Genomic DNA, 20,000 nt, shown 5'->3' with positions numbered 1-20,000 from the left:
AATAGTCCTGAAACTGCGTACGAGGTGACAAATGCTATGAACAATTACCTCAAGAGTGTCATACAGGATCACATTCATCACTTAAGAAACACACATATCGACAACGCACAGGGATCCCACGGTCTGGAGCTGCATGGGGTGAATGTATTTTCGGCTAACTTTAGAGGTGCACTGCGTAGATTGATTGACAATTGCCATAGCGACAAACGAAAAATTAAGCCCCTTATAGTAGGGGAGCATATAATGCAAATGCTTGGGGTTGTTGATCTGAGTGAAGTTCTTGGTTGCAAGCATGCCGTAGAATGCCTCAAGGAATGCGTCCAACGTATACAGTGTGCAGTTACACCTAAAGATGGCGTCTTGAAAAGGATTTTAACTGATAATCCCATTTTTGAACATGTTAGAAATTTAGTCAACCCTGAGATTCACGGGAGCATCGTGTCAGAAAGATACAGCATCCTTGAGAGATACGTCAAAGAGTTTGTCGACTGCTCTCTGGCAGATGAAACATCCAGAGGGATTGTCTTTGTGAACATGCGTAAGACGGCTTATAAGCTATGTGAGCAGATTAGGGCAATCCCAGACGTGAGTGAAAAGTTGAACCCTGAAGCCTTCGTTGGTCATGGCCAGGGGAGCTATGATGGAATGACGTGGAGAGATGAGCAAGAGCTAGTGTTAAAGAATTTTAAATCTGGCCGGACAAAACTCCTGATCAGTACCAGTGTCCTCGAAGAAGGGCTTGATGTCCCAATTTGTAACCTGGTCGTGCGGTTTGAGGGCGCGGCTACCTTGCGGGCTCTTGTCCAGACCCGTGGGCGTGCTTGCCGACGACCCGATAGTAAGTTTGTCGTCATCTGTGATGAAAGCGAGGAAAAGGAAGCCCAAGATGTTATCCTTAAAGAGGAACACATGAAAAAAGCTATAAGGAGATTAATGGAGAAAAAAGCAAGCGAAAAAAGCAAAGAAAAGTCTCAAGCGGAAAAATTCTGCTGCGAATCGAGGAAGCCAAGTTTTTTCCTTCCTTTACCAGAGGAAGCCGATGAAGTTCGCGTTAAGCGTTACTATCCTTTAATCTCTGTCTCTGTGCAAAACCTGGAAGGGCTTGATTATCGTGTGATAAGCTTCCTGGAGAGCAACTTCGAAGTTAAGTCCTCGGCCATAGCTCAGTCAACTTCATCAGCCGGTAAGGAACAGAAGTGTATGATCTTTGACCTACAACCAAGTGAAGACAAGGACAACAAAGAGTTCAAATCCAAAGAAGAGTTCATTTGTCACGTGGCTAACGTTTGGTGCTCACAATTGACGAACCCAGACGAGGAACCAATTCCCGTGTGGCTCCAAACCTCTCTGCCGAAGAAACGTCACAAGGCAAGCGAGTCTCTTCACCAGTTATCAGCATGTTCTTTATTTCTCGGGACTCTTGTAACTCGTTGCCATTTTCAGTGCGAATGGCCTACAGCACCGAGGCTACAAATGTTAACATTTATTTCGACCACAGCCTCAAGTTGTTAACAGTGAGATTCCGTTTGCAGACACAGCTCTACAAGTTCGAACTGCGTTACGACGAACTTGAAGAATTCATACTTGTGTATAATGACGTTGGCGCAGGTGTTAAAAGAATTTTTCTCACTGCAAAACACCCGCCGCGCCTTTTCCAAGAAGTTGAGACAGAAGTCGATGACAATATGCCGCAAAATGACGACGACGGTGTTGTAAACGACTCATCAGATTCAGAAAGTACCGAAGGCTATTCGACTGATGAAGATTCAGAAAGTACCGAAGGCTATTCGACTGATGAAGAATACCCGGACGAGATCAGGAATTTTCGTCATCGCTCGGGATCGAGTCCTCTCGATAGTGAAATGCCTTGGGAAAGAATTTCTGACATCCCTACTGGTGAGAGGGCATGGGGTCAATGTTTGACTTTTTGTTTTGCAATGCCCTCAAACGAATCTACTAATTTGATGCAATTTCTGGCTGTTATCCAGAACAGATTTCAAAAGAAAGCCTTTTATTGCCGAGTTAAGGAAAGCTGTGGCAGGCTTCCAAATGTGGATCTGCCAATCAACATTCCTTTTGATGTCAGGTACGCTTCCCAAAGTGTCATCTCATTGCATCCGGTCGTACGCAGCAGACTGTCTGAGAATTTTGGAACCCTCCTTCAAAGCAAACCCTCTGATGAGATGACCGCAGTATTAGACCAGTTGAGAAAGTCGTTGGAACAAGACAAGTTTTGTGACCCTGAGAAGGCTATCAAGTCGTCACTGAACCAAGGAAATCCATCAACATCCTGGATTCAGGGAAGGCACGTCCCAAGCCATTGTGCTTTGATCAAACGCGCGGTTATCACTCCAACGAGGCTATTGCTCTATCCACCGGAAGTTATGGTGAAAAACCGCGTACTCAGACAGTACGACCCAGAAAACTTCCTGTGCGTCAGCATCCGCGATGAAAACCTGTCGAAGTTATCAGCTGGAGGAGGAAGCCTGGATCTACTGCTTGATGACATCAACCGCATTTTGGATGAAGGTTTAGCAATAGCTGGTCAGCAGTTTCGCTTCTTAGGATCCTCAAACAGTCAGCTTCGCAACCATAGTTGCTGGTTTGTTGAACCCAGGCTTCGACCGGATAACATAAGGAGGTGGATGGGAGACTTCACAAAAATCAGGTAAGATGAAAAGACCAATATGGCTATCGTGACCTAGTGAAATTTGCATTTAATTTGTGCGTCCTTGAAGGTAAATGAAAATAAAAGAATGCACTTATCAACACAGCTATTTATTTCCTCAAGTCCATGATTAACTACGTGCAATCTTCGTATCTTTTTGGGTTGTCGTTTTTGCAGATCGTCATTGACTGACCCTGATCCTCTATATTTAGCCATACCAGGACAGTACTTTCTCCTAGATTCTTAAACTAATTGTCCCTTATAGTGAAAAGATACTTGGAAATATAAATTTGGTTGTGTCAATACAAGTTAAAAACGAAAACAGCTCACTTTATTTTGCCGTCCTCGGCTGATAAATGGCGCGCGCTTAAGCTCCCTGTTAATGCAAAACAGTTCAGATTTGCGATCGGCATTCTTTCTCAAATAAATGAAAAGGTCATCGACTTTATTTTCAGGTGCGTGGCTTCGTTCATGGCTCGTATGGGACAATGCTTCTCCACTTCAATTGACACCGTGGGCGTTGAGATAAGTCAAGGCGTCTTGCACGACGTGGAGGAAGATGTCAAGACCACTGACCAGGAGTACACGTTTTCTGATGGAGTGGGCAGAATATCACAACAGCTTGTCACAGAGGTCTGATTCATTTTTAACCCAAAAAGTTGCTATGATACAATAAGGAATCGCAACTCCTAATCCACTGATCGTACTCGCCCAAAAACACTACTCAACCTCAAACACAGAGTTAAGTGTTTGGTCCAAAACTGAAGCAAATCCGGGACAGATAGCTGATTTTTTTGTACATCATTTACGAAGTCATCATTCAAAATTTTTCTCATTACAGGTCGTGAAGAAAATCGCAAAGTCCTTCACGCCATCTGCACTTCAAATCCGATTCGCTGGTTTCAAAGGCGTTCTCACGCTTGACCCCAGGATCGCTGGTAAACGAGTATTCCTTCGTCCAAGCATGCGAAAATTTGAAAGCTTGCATCGCAGGCTTGAAGTACTGCTGACGTCTCGTCCCCAGGCCGTATATCTCAATCACCAGGTCATCATGTTGCTTTCCAATCGAGGTGTCCCGGATGAGGTGTTCATCAGTTTACAAAAGGATATGTTGGACAAGCTGGCAGGTTGGAGAAGAACCCTTAAAGTTGTTTGGCAGTCACAAATCCTCAATCATCCAATAAAATTAAACTTGATTGTTGCCGCTAGTACGCAATCCTCCAGAGGTCATGTTAAGATCTTTCCCCCTGAGCGTTCCATGTCCCGCACTCGGTCTCAAAATCTGCATTCTTACTTTGACCCATCACGAGGAATCCTTTGGACTAAAATTTGTTATCAACGAGGTGGAGAGGGTAAATTACCACAAGGATGAGATCCAAACGCTTTAGCGCTTTTTGTCCCTTTATCTTACACCAAATTTTTGTGAGTTAACGCTACCTTTTCTTAAGAAACTTTCCGCGAAAATTAATTTGCATTGGGGATATACAGCGGGGTATAAGTGGGATGGACCTTTTTGCAGATGCGGGGACCATTTTGATTTATATTGTTTCAAATAGCTATTATGGGATGCGATGTATTTGCCCCCTGAGCATCCCATAATGGCTTTCAAAATAATAGAAATCAAAATGGCCGCCGTATCTGCAAAAAGGTCTATTATCATTTGCTTATTTCTTTTCTAGGTATGCTGGTTAGTGAAAGTGATGCTATCGACTTGCTGGGGACTGGCGCCAAAATAGGGGTGACCTACCACAGCATATCCAATGCAGGGATACCGCTGACAACTGAACCGTTTTTTAAATCCTTATTGGTCGCCATGTATAGGAACGACATGAACGAGCTTCTTAGTCGAGCCCGCATTCGTCTACCACTGGGAGAGGCGCGTTTGATGATGGGCGTTATGGACGAGATTGGTGTACTGAAACCTGGACAGGTTGGATGATTATTGACGTAGTCACAAACAGAAAGTTATACTGATGATAACCAAGGCAAATACCATACAATACCTCGGATATCATACCATAGGAAAGTTTACACAAAGCCAGTAACGACCGTTTGAAATTCTAATTAAAGAAAATGAATGGCACTATCAATCTGTTTCACTCCGACAGCCGGTGGCAATCCTGCTTCGCTTGCCAATGTTTTAACTAAAAGTCATTCAAGGTTTGTTTGGTTCACAGTTAGTACTGGCGCTGTACTGGCGGGAATGCTTAGTAAATCGTAGATTTCTGTAAGTTGACTTTACAATGCTTAGTACATAGGATGAAAGAGAAATCTTGTCTCTCTACCTCAGGTTTTTGTTCAGTATTCTGCTGTTTCAACACGTTCCGATCGAGAGGAACAGTTCAACCTGAACAAGAGAATTGTTCTCAGAGGACCGGTGGTGGTGACAAGAAATCCTTGTTTACATCCGGGAGATGTTCGTCAACTCGAGGCTGTAAATGCGTCAGAGCTCAGTCATCTGGTGGACTGCATTGTGTTCCCAAGATATGGGGCCCGACCCCACCCCAACGAAATGGCAGGTAACTTATGCGTTTTGCTATGCGCTACATAGGCACGTCGCATGTAGGGCAACCTCGTCATTGTCATCTTGAAGTTGATTTTAAAGCGCTCCCGATACAAGCTTTTTTGATTGCCCTTTGCTCCAGGACACATCCTAGTTCTTTCACTCCAAATGAAGTCGTTTTGCGCTATGAAGAATTAGACGTCTTATTCAACATGAAGGGAAAAATTCATTTATAGTCGTGTGCTCAGCGCCATCCATCCAAGTAACTTAACTGACGAATTCGAAGTTATTGGTTGACCAACGTTTTAAAGAGGCCTACGAACAGAGGAAAGGTCATAGTCAAAGGGAAACGAGTAAACAGAGGTGGTTGCTTTGGCCTTGAGGTGCCTTCGGCAAGTATCACTTTGAAGGTGACAGTTTTTCTTGTGGTTGGCTGCAACAGAAACTAATAAAAGAGGACTTCGACGTGTATTTTTACTCATACAATGCTTAGGTTGCATTTGATGAGCTGCGAAAGAAACTGGACACGCTTCGCTTATCTTCCTGTCCAAAAATATACCTATTGATTAGGTGACCATTAAATAGAGGTGATTTACAATAAAATTAGTCATTTGGGAAATCCAAGTGGTGACCGCGTCCGCTTAATAGAGGTGACCGTTTAATCGAGGTCAAATTTACAGTAAATATGGGAAGCAAATTTCGGGAAATTGATAGGTGACCATTAATAGAGGGTGAGAGGACCTCTTAACTGTATCTTGTAGTCGCCTGTTTTTTAAAGTGGTAATATGATTTTTACCCCTTGATTTTTTGAGTGTATTACATAGAATTCCATGAAAGAACAAAAACTCCATTTACCGTTTGCAAATATCTTCATTAGTTCCGGAGATATTTAAGTTTGAAAAATGGGTAAAATATGCAAACGAGATGACTAATGACGTCATACACTCAACCCAATATTATATTGAGTATTCTTGGTTTTCACATGACGTCACGACCGCCATGTTGGTGCCCCTAAACAAAGAAAAGGCAGCCATGTTGGTGCCCCGACCAAATCCTCCGGGAATTTAACTCTATTATTATGCAAACGCTTCCTTTTGTTTTCGTTGAAAAACATGGCTGTTGATCACGTGAGTGAAAACCAGCAATATAAATAGAGCTACCTTGGCCAATTTACAGCGCAGACCATTGAAACTTGGTAGTCTAATAGTTCTAAGGAAACACACCTATAACTATAAAAATTATGTTCCCATGGCAACTCACTCTTTTCCAGTCCCCACCCACTTGATTTCAATATGTTAGTGATTTTCAGCTTGAAAAATGTTAAACAAGGCCACAAAGTCGTGCTAACATATCTATATGCTTGCTGGATCATGCATATGAAGTGCTGTTAGCAAATATCAAAATGGAACGCCAAAGGTGGCCACAAAAGCTCATAATATAGGGGAGGTCTGGAACCCAGTATGATGCCATGGTAACAGAACTGTTAAGCTCATATTGTGGAGAACATTTAGTAGAATCTTACTACAAAAAATCAAAAATTTCTGATACAAATTGGCTGAGATATCTCTTTTCATCATATTCGAACAAAATTTGGTTGAGTGTATGACGTCATCACTTGGCTAATTTGCATATTTTAAAAACTCGAATATCTCTGGAACGAAAAGAGATATTTGAAAAAAGGACACAGCATTTTTCTTCTCACGCAGTTTACTTTTCTATGTTTCAAAATGTCTTAGATAGGAAAGATGCGATTTTCGTCATAGTACCACTTTAAAGTGGGTACTTTTGCCCTGTTTAATAATGCTCTGTAGTTTGACTGCTTGTCCTTAAATGCTGCTCTTAGCCCTCTTGCATTCTTTCTAAGCTGCGTGTATCGCTTCCTCGACAGAAATGCCAGACCAAATGACAATACGTCAAGTGTGGTAAAATGGCCGCTTTATAGAGCTGTAGTTTGGCCGTTGCTGGAATGAGATTTTTTTAGTCTCATGATTACTCCTATTCTTTAAACAGCCTTCGTGCAGACAGTAGTAATGTGATCGGTGAAGCTTTAGACGGCAGAGATACTAAGATAAGCGTTCTTTCCCACTGCAGGTGGTGATTTGGATGGGGATCTATACTTTGTCTGCTGGGACAAACGCCTGTTACCAAGGAAACCGAATTTCCCGCCAATGGATTACCCAACTATTCCGAAGTTGGAAAAGGATGGACCAATCACACCAGCCGACATGACGAAGTTTGTGGTTGATTATATCCGCTCTGACCAGCTAGGCGTGATTGACAATGCACACAAGGCTCTGGCAGATCAGGAAGAAGATGGAATTGAATCTGAGATCTGTCTTCATCTCGCAGAACTGCATTCCTTAGCTGTTGACGCACCCAAAACAGGAAAGTGGCCAAATCCGGGAAAACGGAATATTAAAAGCTATCCCGATTTCATGATGAAGGCCGATAAACCAAGCTATCCATCAGAGAAGATTTTAGGCAAGCTCTACAGACGCTGCAGGAAATTTCAGGATACGGCATCGGAGAAGCACAGTCTCAAACTACGCGTGGACAAGTCGTTTCTGTTACAGGGCCACGCCAGATTTCTTGACGAAGCCAGAAAAATGTTTCAAGAATATCAAGATAAGATGCAAGGATTAATGCGCTTGTACGGCATTGAAACGGAGGCAGAAGTCTTCACGGGTTGCTTCCTGAAGCTTCGGAATCGCTTGCGGAAGGAAAAAACCGAAATTGCAGAAATAGTGGGCAAGTTAGTATTTTCGATGCGGTCTTACTTCCGAGGACAGTTTTTCAGGGAGTTCAATGTCGGCGGACTAGAGCAATTGGATGACGTGTCCATCACAGATGAAATGCTTCTTAAAGGTTCGGCCTGGTATATCGTGGCTTACACTCACTCGGATCACACAGATGATTTAGAGCCAGTCCATCAGAAGCGATTACTTGGCTTGCCATGGTTCGTCAACGACGTCATGCTGGCAATCAAAAAGCACCGGACAAGACCCAGCCCGTCTCAAACCCCTGATATGAGAACCCAAGTGGGTGAGAGTCTCATCAGGCTCTTCATCGAAGAGAAAACCTGGTTACTAGACGAGTTCAAAACGAGAATAAGGACGAAAGACGCAGTCTTTCGTCATCTGCAGCGCATCCAGCCCAACCTATCCGTGACTATGACTGGTTCCTCAGCTACGCTTCTCTTTCATCACGAGTCAGATTTGGATCTCTGTCTTATGTCACAGGACACGCAAATTAGGAAATCGTCTTGCCATCCCCGGGAGCATTTAGAAAAAGGAAAGATTTCTCTTGAAGATGAAAGAAAGGCACTTGAAGCTCTTGTACCTCGCCTGAAGGAAGAAGAAGAACAAGAAGAAGAAGAGCCGAGAAATCTCTTCTACGAAGTTCGCTTGGTTAATAAAACGAATTTCCCGGTACGTCTGTCATTTTTCTGCCTTAAGTTACAAGATCAATCTTCTCCCTGCTGTTAGGCAAAACTAAATATTGTCAAAACGATGATGAATATGTAGATGATCGTCCACTGCATTGATAAAATTTGATTTGCCTGCTACCCAAAGCGAAATGGAAAGACTAAACAACTGAAACAATGACTTAGACTTAAAAACAACAGAAGCTGCTACAATCTAAATATATGGGTAGCTCTCGAGAGCTGCTGCTAGACTGTCGAAAATATCGACTTTCTGGTTCCCAGTGCTATTGGGGGTTTTCATCTGACGTCACGGCGGCCATGTTGGTTTACAGAACAATGCTGTAAAATGTCTACTGGGAATTTGACTCTATTATTATGCAAAAACTTGTGGGGCCATTTTCTATTGTTTTGTACACCAACATGGCCGTCTCATCACGTGGATGCAAACCAAGGATTCTCCCTCGAGGTTCCGGAAGTCTGGAAATGCCCCGAAACGTTTTTGGTCTATATATTTCGGATGTCGTAGTAATTTTCTTCATTTCCTGAAAACGAGCAACTTTTTTTATCGTATAAACTTGCTTTCGGAAGGATTCGTTATTTATCTCGAAAACTTACCAATAACAGGTAAAAAGTATGAAACAAAGTCCTTTTACAAGTCACAACGGCTCACATTACAGGGTCCTACTCAAAGAGGTTCCCTTCGGGTACCAATTTGTTCGCTCTGGTGAACAAAGACAATGTGGAGCTCTGTAAAATATGCGGATCGTAACTTAAAAGTGCTGTCGGATCTTTTGAAAACTGATGGGCACCAGGGGAACTAGGCATGTAATGAAGGTATTTAACTGATTAGAGTGTAATGTGAAGTGCTAAGTTTCCATCCTATATGAACCATGTGAGCGTTAGCCCTACTGATGGAAATGGGCCCACACAATTGCCGTGACTTTAAGATCTTCAGTTCCCACGGCCTGCTCCCGGCTGACCTTGTAGCTCAGTCGGCAGAGCAGCGGTGATCTAACCCGAAGGTTCAATTCACATGGTTCATATGGGATGGAAACTTAGCACTTCACATTACACTCTAATAAGTTAAGTCTGTTCATATATAAGTGCTACACAGCCAACGTTTGCAAGAACGTAATCCTTCCATGTAATGAAGGTATTGCTTTATTTGATTTTTAGGTTCTTGTCTGCAAAAGGCCAACCACGAAATTAACATCTGGGAGCAATTGCCCCTCCAACCTCGTTTGCCACTTGAGTTATAACCCGCACAGTCTAACAGTGGCAATTTTGTTGTCAAGCTACTTGAAGACCTATCCGATTTTTCTGTTGATCATGCGCCTCATTAAGCGGTGGTGTTGTGTTACAGGAATGTCACGCAACAAGGCGGATGGTGGTAAAACGTTTAACATGCTGAGCTGCTTGCTTCTGTTTCAGTGTATGCGCAAGATGCATGTTCAAAACTTCAACGCAGATTACGTTACAACGCAGAAGTCGGATATCATGCAAGGAAAAAAGACTGATGGTCACTTATGCATGGAGTGGGAAAAAGTGGTCGGCTTTCTTGAAGAAGCCACACAAGAGAACGGAAATGACAACCACTCCCGAGAAGAAATAAGCCCCGCTGAGCTTGGAGAAATACTGATGGAGTTTTTTAAGACAACTGAACGCACTTTTGAAAAGGAAGTACCTGATGCCTTGAGTGGCATCCTACAGAAGCATAAATTTTCAGAAGTTTTGGACAAAGAGCACTTGGACCAGGTCAAAGAGCACATGCACCGTGCGTATCAGTTGCTAGCGCTGTATGGAGACGCACAAATCATGCTTGCTATAAGCGGTTCTGAAGACTACAGAGTAATTTTCTTGAATCCAATACTTTCAAAATTCGTGGCTGGCGTCGAGAAGAGTAAAGCTCAAAAAATCGTAAGAAAGACTGGCGTGAAGAGCGTCATAATCAGACGGAGCTTCCCGCGATCTTACTATTCCGCCTTTTTAGAGGTGAAAGGAAGCGAGCCGGCAATTCGCGCAGTGGAGAAAGAGCTGGAAAAAATGTCCAGAGACCGTGTGTCTCTAATGAGTGGATGCTTCGTGGAAGGCGCAAGTGTGCTTCTGTTTGAAGGAAGTCGGAATGAAAACGACCACGTGAGTCTCACACCATACGATGGGCCTTGTCACCAGACCCATGATAGGCTTGCGCGGCATGTTGCCTTTGTAACAGAACCTAAGGATAACGAATATCCATTTAGATGCTTCACGGAGAAATTTTTCCAGCAACTTAAGGTATTTTTTCTATTGCCTTTCTTCCGTTAACTGTTTGATTTGGGTTTGTGGAGACACTTTGTCTTCTTTGTAATACGGATGTGTTTAGTGCACTTATGCCAGATACATGGCTTAACACGTAGCAGTAATTTTCACTCTGTTAGATCGAGTTCAAAACCCTATGAGAAAAGTGTTTTTTTTAACTTGCAAAAGTTTTGACGAAACTGTAGACTTGTGACTTTTAGCCTACATCAACCTCGTCTTGTTTGGAAGTATTCCAGCGAATCAAAACAAGTTCTGCCTTTTCTTTTTAAGATCCTTGAAAGAGACTTCGATCCCCAAATTCATGGATGTCTTGAATTTGCTGTTCATTTTGGGCGAGTTTACTTGTTCAGTGTACCCCATGTATTGTTGGAAGACGGTGAATCCGTTACCATAGCAATGCTTCGGACAAACAAACGGAAGATTGATAAGCCGAAGACTAGGCGCGTGCCCGGACAGGTACGATATGTTGACGAAGAGGAAGCACGTGCAGAACGCCGACGACGGCGGAAATCGAAACGAACTGTCAAAGACGGTGAAAATAAAAAAAAGAAGAAACGAGGAAATCCGTCCAGAAGTTCTTTTTTCACCGAAGTGCGCTCACCACACAAAGTGAAGGAATTTCTCCGTCGCTGTCGCTTTCACCGTGAAGCAAACCCGACAAAGAAACATATTGTCGACATTTGCTCTGGCGTTGAATTTTACGTTCGATTCGACGAGAAACTTGAATTCATTGAAATCAATTCCCCCAATTTACGTTGGTTCATGACTGACGTCAAGAGGAGATGGCAACATCGCCCTGATCATGCAGATGACGACGTCATCAGACTGGATGGTTGGGAAACGGATGTACGCTTTCTACTGCAGTCTCGGAGTACTTTGCAACCGAAAGACATCCCGGAGACCAAATACGAACGCTACCGATGTGTTCTAAACCCTAATCAAGTCCCACCATTTTCAGTCCCGGAAGATTTGTGGAAAGACGTGAGGCTTATTCGAAGTGTTGAGTCTACGAAGTTCACAAACGGTCTTATGCCCAACTTGACGGTCTCCCTTGATAATGTTACTGAATATTCCAGACCATCTCAGCAAAAATTTGAGAGTGTGAGCACTCGATGGGAGGTGTCCTTGAAAGCAGTGATTCCCAAGGATTTAACAGACAAGGACACTATTACGATGTTTCTCCGAGAAGTGTGGACATTTTCCTTGAATCTATCGTCTTTTGTATCCAAGTGGGACTAACAAGTCGTTTTAATGCTTCACTAATGAATGCTTCGAGTGAAACATTTTTTTGTAAAGACATCTGTGGCGGGTTTGTGACTTAGTTTAGTTAAAGTACAACAAAAATAGTGCTACCGCAAAAAAAATAGGAGGTTGTTTGGTTTAATGCGATGCATGGGTGGTTGCTTGAAGTACACCTAATCTCGAAACTATATATATATATATATATATATATACACACACAAATTCTTTTGGCAGGTATAGCTCTTCATGTTCGACATGTCACTTGAAATGCGCCATGAAACTAAGGCTGCGTTCGATTGACCGTATTCTGGAATAGGAATAAATGCAATAGAAGTTAGAAATCCTTCGTTCTTACGGGGATTCACAATGAAATTGTCAAACTTCTGCTAAAATGCTATTTTAAACATATCTTTATTATCCTTGTTGCTTCAAAACGCCAGGCAAACCGTTTTAAGTCATCACTCCAAGTATTCTTATTCCGGAATAGGGTCAATCGAACGCGCCCTAAGTAAAACCAACATATTTTGCACACGACCGAATTAAGGAGAAGTATGGGTCTATTTTGAAGTTAGGGAAATTTTCAGGTGTCGATTAAAGAAACTCAAAACAAAAATACTCAACTCAGAATAGAAAGAAATCAATAACTAAGTATTCTGTAACGCAAATTGTATTCACGTTTAAAAATCAATAAACCAGACTAATGCAAACAAGGGTTAGTTTTAGTGATCAGGTATACGCATGTAATTAATTTTCCAGCAGAGATAAAAGCCAGGTATAAAAAGCTTCCGTTGTTTTTCCTATAGTTCCTAGCGTTGGATCAAACATCGCTTTCAAACAAGCCACATTTGAGAGATTGACTTCAAACGAAACATCCTGCAAAGAAAAATAGAAACAAATTGTAAACTTAAAGGACAATGAAGACGGTTGGATGCCTTATTTTTCAACGTTAACTCATAAAACATGATGTCATTGCAGCAACAAAAATAACCTCTAAAACGACTTTACATTCTGTGGACTGCGTGGAGGTCATCTCGCAGGTCACAACAATGCTGTGACGGTACATTTGCATGAGCATTTCCCTTAGTTCAAACGTTAGTTTGACCGTCCTGTGACATACCTTAAAAGGCAAAAGAATGATAACGTCACAGGGTACCCATAAATGATAAAGCGATCCTTTGTAACCTCTTACCTCTACAGGAACAGGTTTTTGTGGTTGGAGTATCGACTGGATTTCGTTAAGGTGCTCTTTCAAGAGGGCCTTTATGTGGTCGTCCTTTCTCTGTTTGCCTGATAAAGCCCTTATGCCCATGCTCTTCTTTTTTCGTGCTGTGGCACCAGTTGTCACTGATTTTTGGTCTGCGTTCCCAGGGACTGCTAACTGACCAGTATCTTGTCTTACAGGTCGGGCTGAGAGAATGACAAAAGAAGTTCAATACTTTAGCCATACTAAACAACCCTTACCAGGAGCCCATCAGTAGGAGCTTGCCTCCCCCATACAAGCCCTATGTGTCAACCTTTGCCCGTATATTTCTATTCTTAGAACGCCACGAGTTGTTCGGCACTGCACGCGCTGTTTAAAATAGCCAATCAGAATAAATTCATTGTCTAACGGAGACAAAAATAGCAAAAACAATGCACGAAAATTGTGCGAATTGATGTAAATTAATGTAAATGTCAGTCTCCTGCTGAAGGATTAGTTCTAAAAATAGAAAGATACGGGCAAAGGTTGACTCAAGGATATAGTGCACATGGAGGCTCCTACTCATGGGCTCCTGCCCTTACACTATCTATCCCCCTCTTCAACTGGCCCATTCAAGAACTCTACACTCCCCTCCAAATTCAATAACCTTTTTTTAATGAATAGTCAAATCCATAATTATAATACTAGGAATGCTCAGTCTTTTTGCTTGCCCCTGTACAGAACACCAACTCCAGAAAGTTTTCAATTTACGTTCAAGGTCCAAAGTTTTATAATTCGTTGAATTCTGATGTAACGAGTTCTTCCTCCTCCGCTTCTTTTAAAAGAAAGCTGGAAGAATTTCTTCTCACTAAGTATTAACGTTAGTAAGGCTGTAATTAACTTGACTAAATCATTTAATATCTGTTTGTGAATGTATGCGTGTGTATGTCCGCGTGCGCGGTCAAAGTTAACTACAATTGAGCTCCATATTGTAATTACATTTATTATTCCACTATTACGTCATTTTACCATATTCGGTCAAGAGAATGAGCAAAATATGAGACGGTATTACACTGTAGAACAGAGCAAATATGAACGAAATTGTTTTCAACACGATACAAAGCCCGAGAATTTAGCTTGTCATCGCTTGTCTCTCGTCATTTCGTTTATACAATCAAATAAAGGACATTTGGCTGGCTTTCTGTGCTGCTTACATCGTTCGCAAGCGCCCTGAAGGACAGATGATGCATTTTTTTAGAAACACTCTTACCACATAAAATTGAAGCAAAATAACACCTATTTGTATAGTGGAATAATAAATCTCTTATTCGATGGTTTAATATATGTTGTGGATGCACTCGGCTGCGCCGCGTGAGTCCACAACATTTTGACCACTGTGGTGACGAATATCGTCGATAAGAGTACAGACAACGCTGAACCACTTTCGATTTGTTAAATATATGGCAAATAAATAAAATGTATGTATGTCCAAATATCGTTCAAGCTTGAATGCTTCAGGATTTATTTTCGTTCATGCTGAAGGATGGGAAGCTAGTTGCTAGGCAACGGACGAAAGGACAACTGAAATATCAGAGTCCTGGGCAGGATTGGAACCTCTGATTTTTTCATCCTTCTCACGGGCGCATTACGCCTTAAAGATGTACAGTTGCATCTTAGCAGGGATTTTCAATGTATGATGCTTCCCACAAACTCACTGCAGTGCATTAATTTAAACGTCTACTAGTGTAAACTCACCCTTGTTCTGCTCATTTGTTCCAACCACCGTCTGCGTGGTCTGAACAGGGATCAGGTCATTCTCAGCGGTCTCTAACGTCGCCATAAGTTTCTCATAAAGGGCATGCACACGAGCGCCTTCCACGCGACATAACCCAGCCTTGACTCGGCTGGAAACTGGATTTGCAGCCAAGTTTAGAGCCTTGTTGTTCAAAGCGTACAAAAGAAACAGTACGTTTTGCAGACTCGAAACACTTTCTGGATCTACTGGCTTCAGACTATCCTGCGCATGCTCCGGTTGGAACCACTGTATACAAATTTCATAGTCACCTGAAGTGACTGACTTGTTCACAACATCTTAAAAGAGAAGAAGTACATGGTACAAATACAACATAAGTAAGTGACCTTTTTTGAAAAGATGCACGGAAATAGGCCTTATTCACGATAGCCGCCATGTTGGTTTTAAAATTGCCATGCAAATTAGCCATGTATTATGCTGGGGGAAGGGGGGCAAACATTGGAAAAAAGGCAAATAGTACCTTTTATAATAATTTTATACCTTTTGATTACCTTTGACATTTTGACTTTCTACTTTGTTATCTGCTCATTTTTCACTAAAAAAAACATCGAAGTAACTTGTGTCATCATTCTAGTTTACTACTTAGGTGATAAACATTCAATGAACGTGAAACAAATCGTCTGTGTGGCTAAGATGTTCGTTAAAACCTCTCGAACTTGTGTTGTTTGCCCCCTCAGAAGTGTGTAGCTAATTTGCACGATAATAGCAAATCCAACCTAGTGGCCATCGTGAATAAGGTCTATTCAATTCTTCCTCCCAAAAAAAAGCAATCACGCACACAGGCCATTGGGGCTTGGACGGCCGGAGCTCAACCCGGTTTCTGTAGCAGGAAACGACGCTAATTTCCCTTTCGAAAACAAGCGATGCCATTCTTAGTAACCAAGCCTTTTTATTTGGTTAGCTTTCAATAAATTGTTAGGATTAGCTTCATTTAAATACTTTGAAATTCCCCATGGAAGCTGTTGCTTCGGTAGCGTAGAGGTTAAGTGCAATTTCTCGTAAGCCATTGAATCGAGATTGATATCGTTCGATCAACGTTTTCTACTTTTTTTTTCTAATTCTTTTCTTAGGGTTTTTCTTAGGTTTTTTTTTTATTCTAAGTGACATACACTGCTAATCTGGTCGTAGATTAAGTATTTTCTTCCTCATTTCCAAACGATAAACTTAACAATGAAAATTGTTTTAAGTCTCGTCCAAATGGCATCGCTTGCTTACGAAAGGGTAAATTGCGGAAGCGACTGAGACTATTGTTACTCCCCCCTCCCTGGACGGGTGATGCTAGTGAACCGCAAAGTTACCGCCAGCCCCAACAGAATGTTGCCGGTACTCATTTACACACTTGGCACAGATTGCTCGAACAGGCTTCGAGCAACCGGCCCTTGGAGTTCCTTGTCTATGGAAACAAAACAATGGGACAGCTATACCTCGAACTAGCGACCCGTGAGGCACCACCGTGCCTCCATAATAGACCTTTTTAGCTTGTACGTTTTGTTGTCCCACTTCAGATAACGTGATGTTCTCAAGGGAATTTTCGCAAGTTATGCGTACATATGCACGTGTATAAGACGACATTTGAAAGAAAAGCTAAAAAGGTCTATTATTAGACCAATTTCGATATATTTAAAATCAGTCTTAGACAAAAGACATCACCTCGAGGCTCCGAGGGCAAACTTCATACAAATCCTTATTTTATTCCCCAGAGCTTCGAGATCACGTTTATTGTTTTAAGCTGAATATTAATGTATCGAAAGTGGCCTATTCTTCAAGCTTAAACAAAGGTACTCACCAGTTTCTTTTAAGGCATTGCTTGTCAAGTCCGCATTCAGTGGTTTGGTGAACATTATCTGAGGACCACTACTAACAGGAGTACCATAAGCGGACAGGACCTCAGGTGGATATACACCACAGCACTCTGTCGTGTAAGGGATTAGTTCGTTTCTCAAAAACGAGTGCATCTTGGAAAGTTTCAAAGCTCTCCAAGAGCTAAATAGCGGTAATACATTCGAGCTGGAATTCTTCGCCATCTCTTCGGTTTTAGACTGCACTCCAAGGGCTGGATACGAACACTGTCGACGGAGAACCGACAAATAGCCGAGAAGATGAAGCCACGTCACTTGAACTCGATTAGACTTGTTAATTGTGGTTCCCATGGTAATGATCCCATCCTGAGCAACAAGGGCTCCGTCTTCAGAACTTTTGATGACATCGTCTGTACCCAGAAGATCAAAAAGCGCGAAGCCCGGTATTGAACTCGCGGCCGTTTCAGAGAGGGTTAAAGTTGTTATCTCGGGATCTCCCGTCAGTATCCCGACTTTAAACTGAGCAAAGGACACCAAACCCGCAGCCCGAATGGAGGCCCACGCTTTACTCAATTCTGCGTCCAATTCTCTGTTCTTTTCACGGGACTCCTTTTCTTTTCGGTCTTTCTCTCGTGCGCTTCCTCTCTTGCTTATCTTTCTTTCCGCTTTGGGAGTGGATGGTTTATCTGAAATGCGCGTTGGTGATGCTGGGGATCGGGATAGCATGTGGTCGGGCGTCTTTAGTGGCCTGAATTTGCGTGCATTGAAGATCAAGACTAAAGCAATCTCTAAATAAGCTTGCTTCATTAACCTGGCAAAAAAAGAACAAAACTTAAAATGACGAATTTACTACTGCCATGATCAAGAAAAAAGGAAAACAAACCTAATCAGAGTAAACCGATTTACTACTTTCAAGCGCTAGAAAGCAGGTAAGTCGTGCTGAGTAAGAGCAACATAACACAACAATTTGTTACACTCAAGGTATAACTTGATTTCGGAGACATCTTACCCCAGATCGTGATCAGAAAAAAATGTGCATTGTACCGCGTCCACAAAAGTGTTGATGACTTTAGTTGGTGCCACGTGACCCATCTGAAGCATCTGTCTTTGAATCTGACCTGCAGAGCCATCAAAGTTTAGTTTGACTCAGACAAACGAACAGTTGCACAATATCTGTTGATATTGATCTACAACAAGATGCAAAAATAGTGGAGACACTTCACCTTCTTGGGGCGTTATTAATTTACCTATTATCTCTCACACTGCAGCTTCCCTCCCCCCCCTCTATCAATGTTGCTAGCAAGACAAAAAAATGTTGGAAACTTAAACAGTCAACATTGAAAGGGGGAGAGGGGAGAGGGAAGTGGGAAAGGTTTACATTCTAGATACGGCGGGTATTGGAAGCTAGAAAAGGTGTTTTTTTAATGAAAATGTCTCAACAATTTTGCAACTTGTTGTAGCTCCAATCTCCTACTGCAGTGAATACGGCATAAGCGGTGAATTAGCTTTCTCCAACTTGAACCGAGCAATGAAATAAACCCGAAAGCAAATACACGTGAGTTTAGCCATCTCAGAAAATGATAGATAAAGAGCACAGTATGCATTGCGTAAGGTCGATTTTATGTTATTATTAAACGTACAACTTGGTCAACTTTATGAGGGTGGATAGAAAATAGCTTAGTTAGAGTTTCGCGCCTAGCTAGATTCGTAAGTGTGCTTGACGGAGTCCCTACCAAGAGTAAACAGCATCTGCGCTTCAACAGGTTTCCGCTGACAAGCGGAAGTCCTCGTCAACTGAAGGCCCATTTCCAGTTCTTTTACTGCAGCGTGCCACTCGGTTGGGATGACGTCTGATGGAGGTATTTGTTTGTAAAACGCTCTCCCGAGCCTTAGCTTGATGTCAATTAGAGGGAGAAGCTGGGGGAAGTAGATGTTGCGAAGCGGCAAGACAGGAGATGATTCCACAAGGTTTACATCGCTACCGAGTTGTGTCAACTAAATAAGAAAGAAAATGGAAGAATAAAATGACCATGATATAAGGAGCACTCATAACAACCCTCTCTTCACAATGTAGAATGCTAAGTCATTAGTCCAATGCGAATGGTTTCCAAAAACCTAAAACCGTTCACCTCTGTCCACAAATGAGGTAATATTGATTACAAGCAAGCAAACATAATGGATTAATTTTCTACGAGAAGGAAAGCGCACACGGATACAAACAATTCTGGGTTTGCATCCACGTGATGAGGTGACCATGTTAGTGTACAAAACAATAGAAAATGGCCCCACAAGTTTTGCATAATGATAGAGCCAAATTCCCAAAAGACATTTTACTGTATTGTTCACCAACATGTTCACCAACATGGCCGCCGTGACGTAAGATGCAAACCATCAATTGTTCCTAAAGCCACTCTAACGGTAAAAAAATTATAGCGATCGCCAAATATATACTTCTACCCAAGTTGATTCTCGGGGAACCAGGGAAAGATAGTGGGGCGAGGGATCGAAAAGTAGAAAACCGCAAAGGAAAATTAGCGACAAAAAAGTATAGAAAAGAGAGGAGAGCCATTGTATTCTTTTTGTCGCCCCTGGCCCCCACTATCTGCTTCTTGGTCTCCGAGGATGTGTTTGTATCAGCCTGTTGCTGCTAAGCGAGTGCCCAAATGCAAACTGACTCTATCCTGGCCTTGGTGTAAACTGAGAGAAGCTAGACAACCATAGTTTACAGCGTGACAATCACGACACAACATCAAGAAGAATCATATATCTTATCGTCGGGCAAAACCGATTAACATTGCAAAACTAAAGAAGCTTGTGGGAGGCGCGGTGGCCTCATGGTTAGTGTGCTCGACTCCGGATCGAGTTGTCCGGGTTTGGGGCCTGGCCGGGGACATTGTGTTGTGTTCTTGGGCAAGACACTTTACTCTCACGGTGCTTCTCTCCACCCAGGTGTATAAATGGGTACCGGCGTAATGCTGGGGGTAACCCTGCGATGGACTAGCATCTCATCCAGGGGGGAGCATAAATACTCCTAGTCGCTTCATGCTACGGAAACCGGAGATAGGCGCCGGCC

General features: G+C 42.4%; 2 protein-coding genes across 2 annotated transcripts in view; one reads left to right on the top strand and one right to left on the bottom strand.

Annotated features, from left to right (window-relative positions):
- Positions 1 to 12,134, top strand: part of LOC138056759 (uncharacterized) — a 13,417-nt gene extending 1,283 nt beyond the window's left edge. Inside the window, 9 exon segments of the mRNA XM_068902636.1 lie at positions 1 to 1,453; positions 1,456 to 2,668; positions 3,124 to 3,301; positions 3,510 to 3,795; positions 4,348 to 4,598; positions 4,959 to 5,187; positions 7,263 to 8,599; positions 9,772 to 10,869; positions 11,164 to 12,134. The exon segment at positions 1 to 1,453 is cut by the window's left edge and continues 1,283 nt beyond it. Coding sequence (XP_068758737.1) covers positions 1 to 1,453; positions 1,456 to 2,668; positions 3,124 to 3,301; positions 3,510 to 3,795; positions 4,348 to 4,598; positions 4,959 to 5,187; positions 7,263 to 8,599; positions 9,772 to 10,869; positions 11,164 to 12,132 — 7,014 coding nt within the window. The 3' untranslated portion in view covers positions 12,133 to 12,134.
- Positions 12,135 to 12,257: 123 nt separating this feature from the next.
- LOC138055832 (cilia- and flagella-associated protein 54-like) overlaps positions 12,258 to 20,000 on the bottom strand; it is a 67,692-nt gene continuing 59,949 nt past the window's right edge. The window contains 6 exon segments of the mRNA XM_068901702.1: positions 12,258 to 13,008; positions 13,325 to 13,542; positions 15,071 to 15,406; positions 16,915 to 17,738; positions 17,937 to 18,045; positions 18,661 to 18,922. Of these exon segments, the coding sequence (XP_068757803.1) occupies positions 12,880 to 13,008; positions 13,325 to 13,542; positions 15,071 to 15,406; positions 16,915 to 17,738; positions 17,937 to 18,045; positions 18,661 to 18,922 (1,878 nt within the window). The 3' untranslated portion in view covers positions 12,258 to 12,879.

Source organism: Montipora capricornis, chromosome 7, assembly GCF_036669925.1.
Source record: "Montipora capricornis isolate CH-2021 chromosome 7, ASM3666992v2, whole genome shotgun sequence".
Taxonomy (NCBI): domain Eukaryota; kingdom Metazoa; phylum Cnidaria; class Anthozoa; order Scleractinia; family Acroporidae; genus Montipora; species Montipora capricornis.
Note: the sequence above shows the minus strand (reverse complement) of the source record. Positions and strands in the feature narration are given on the sequence as shown.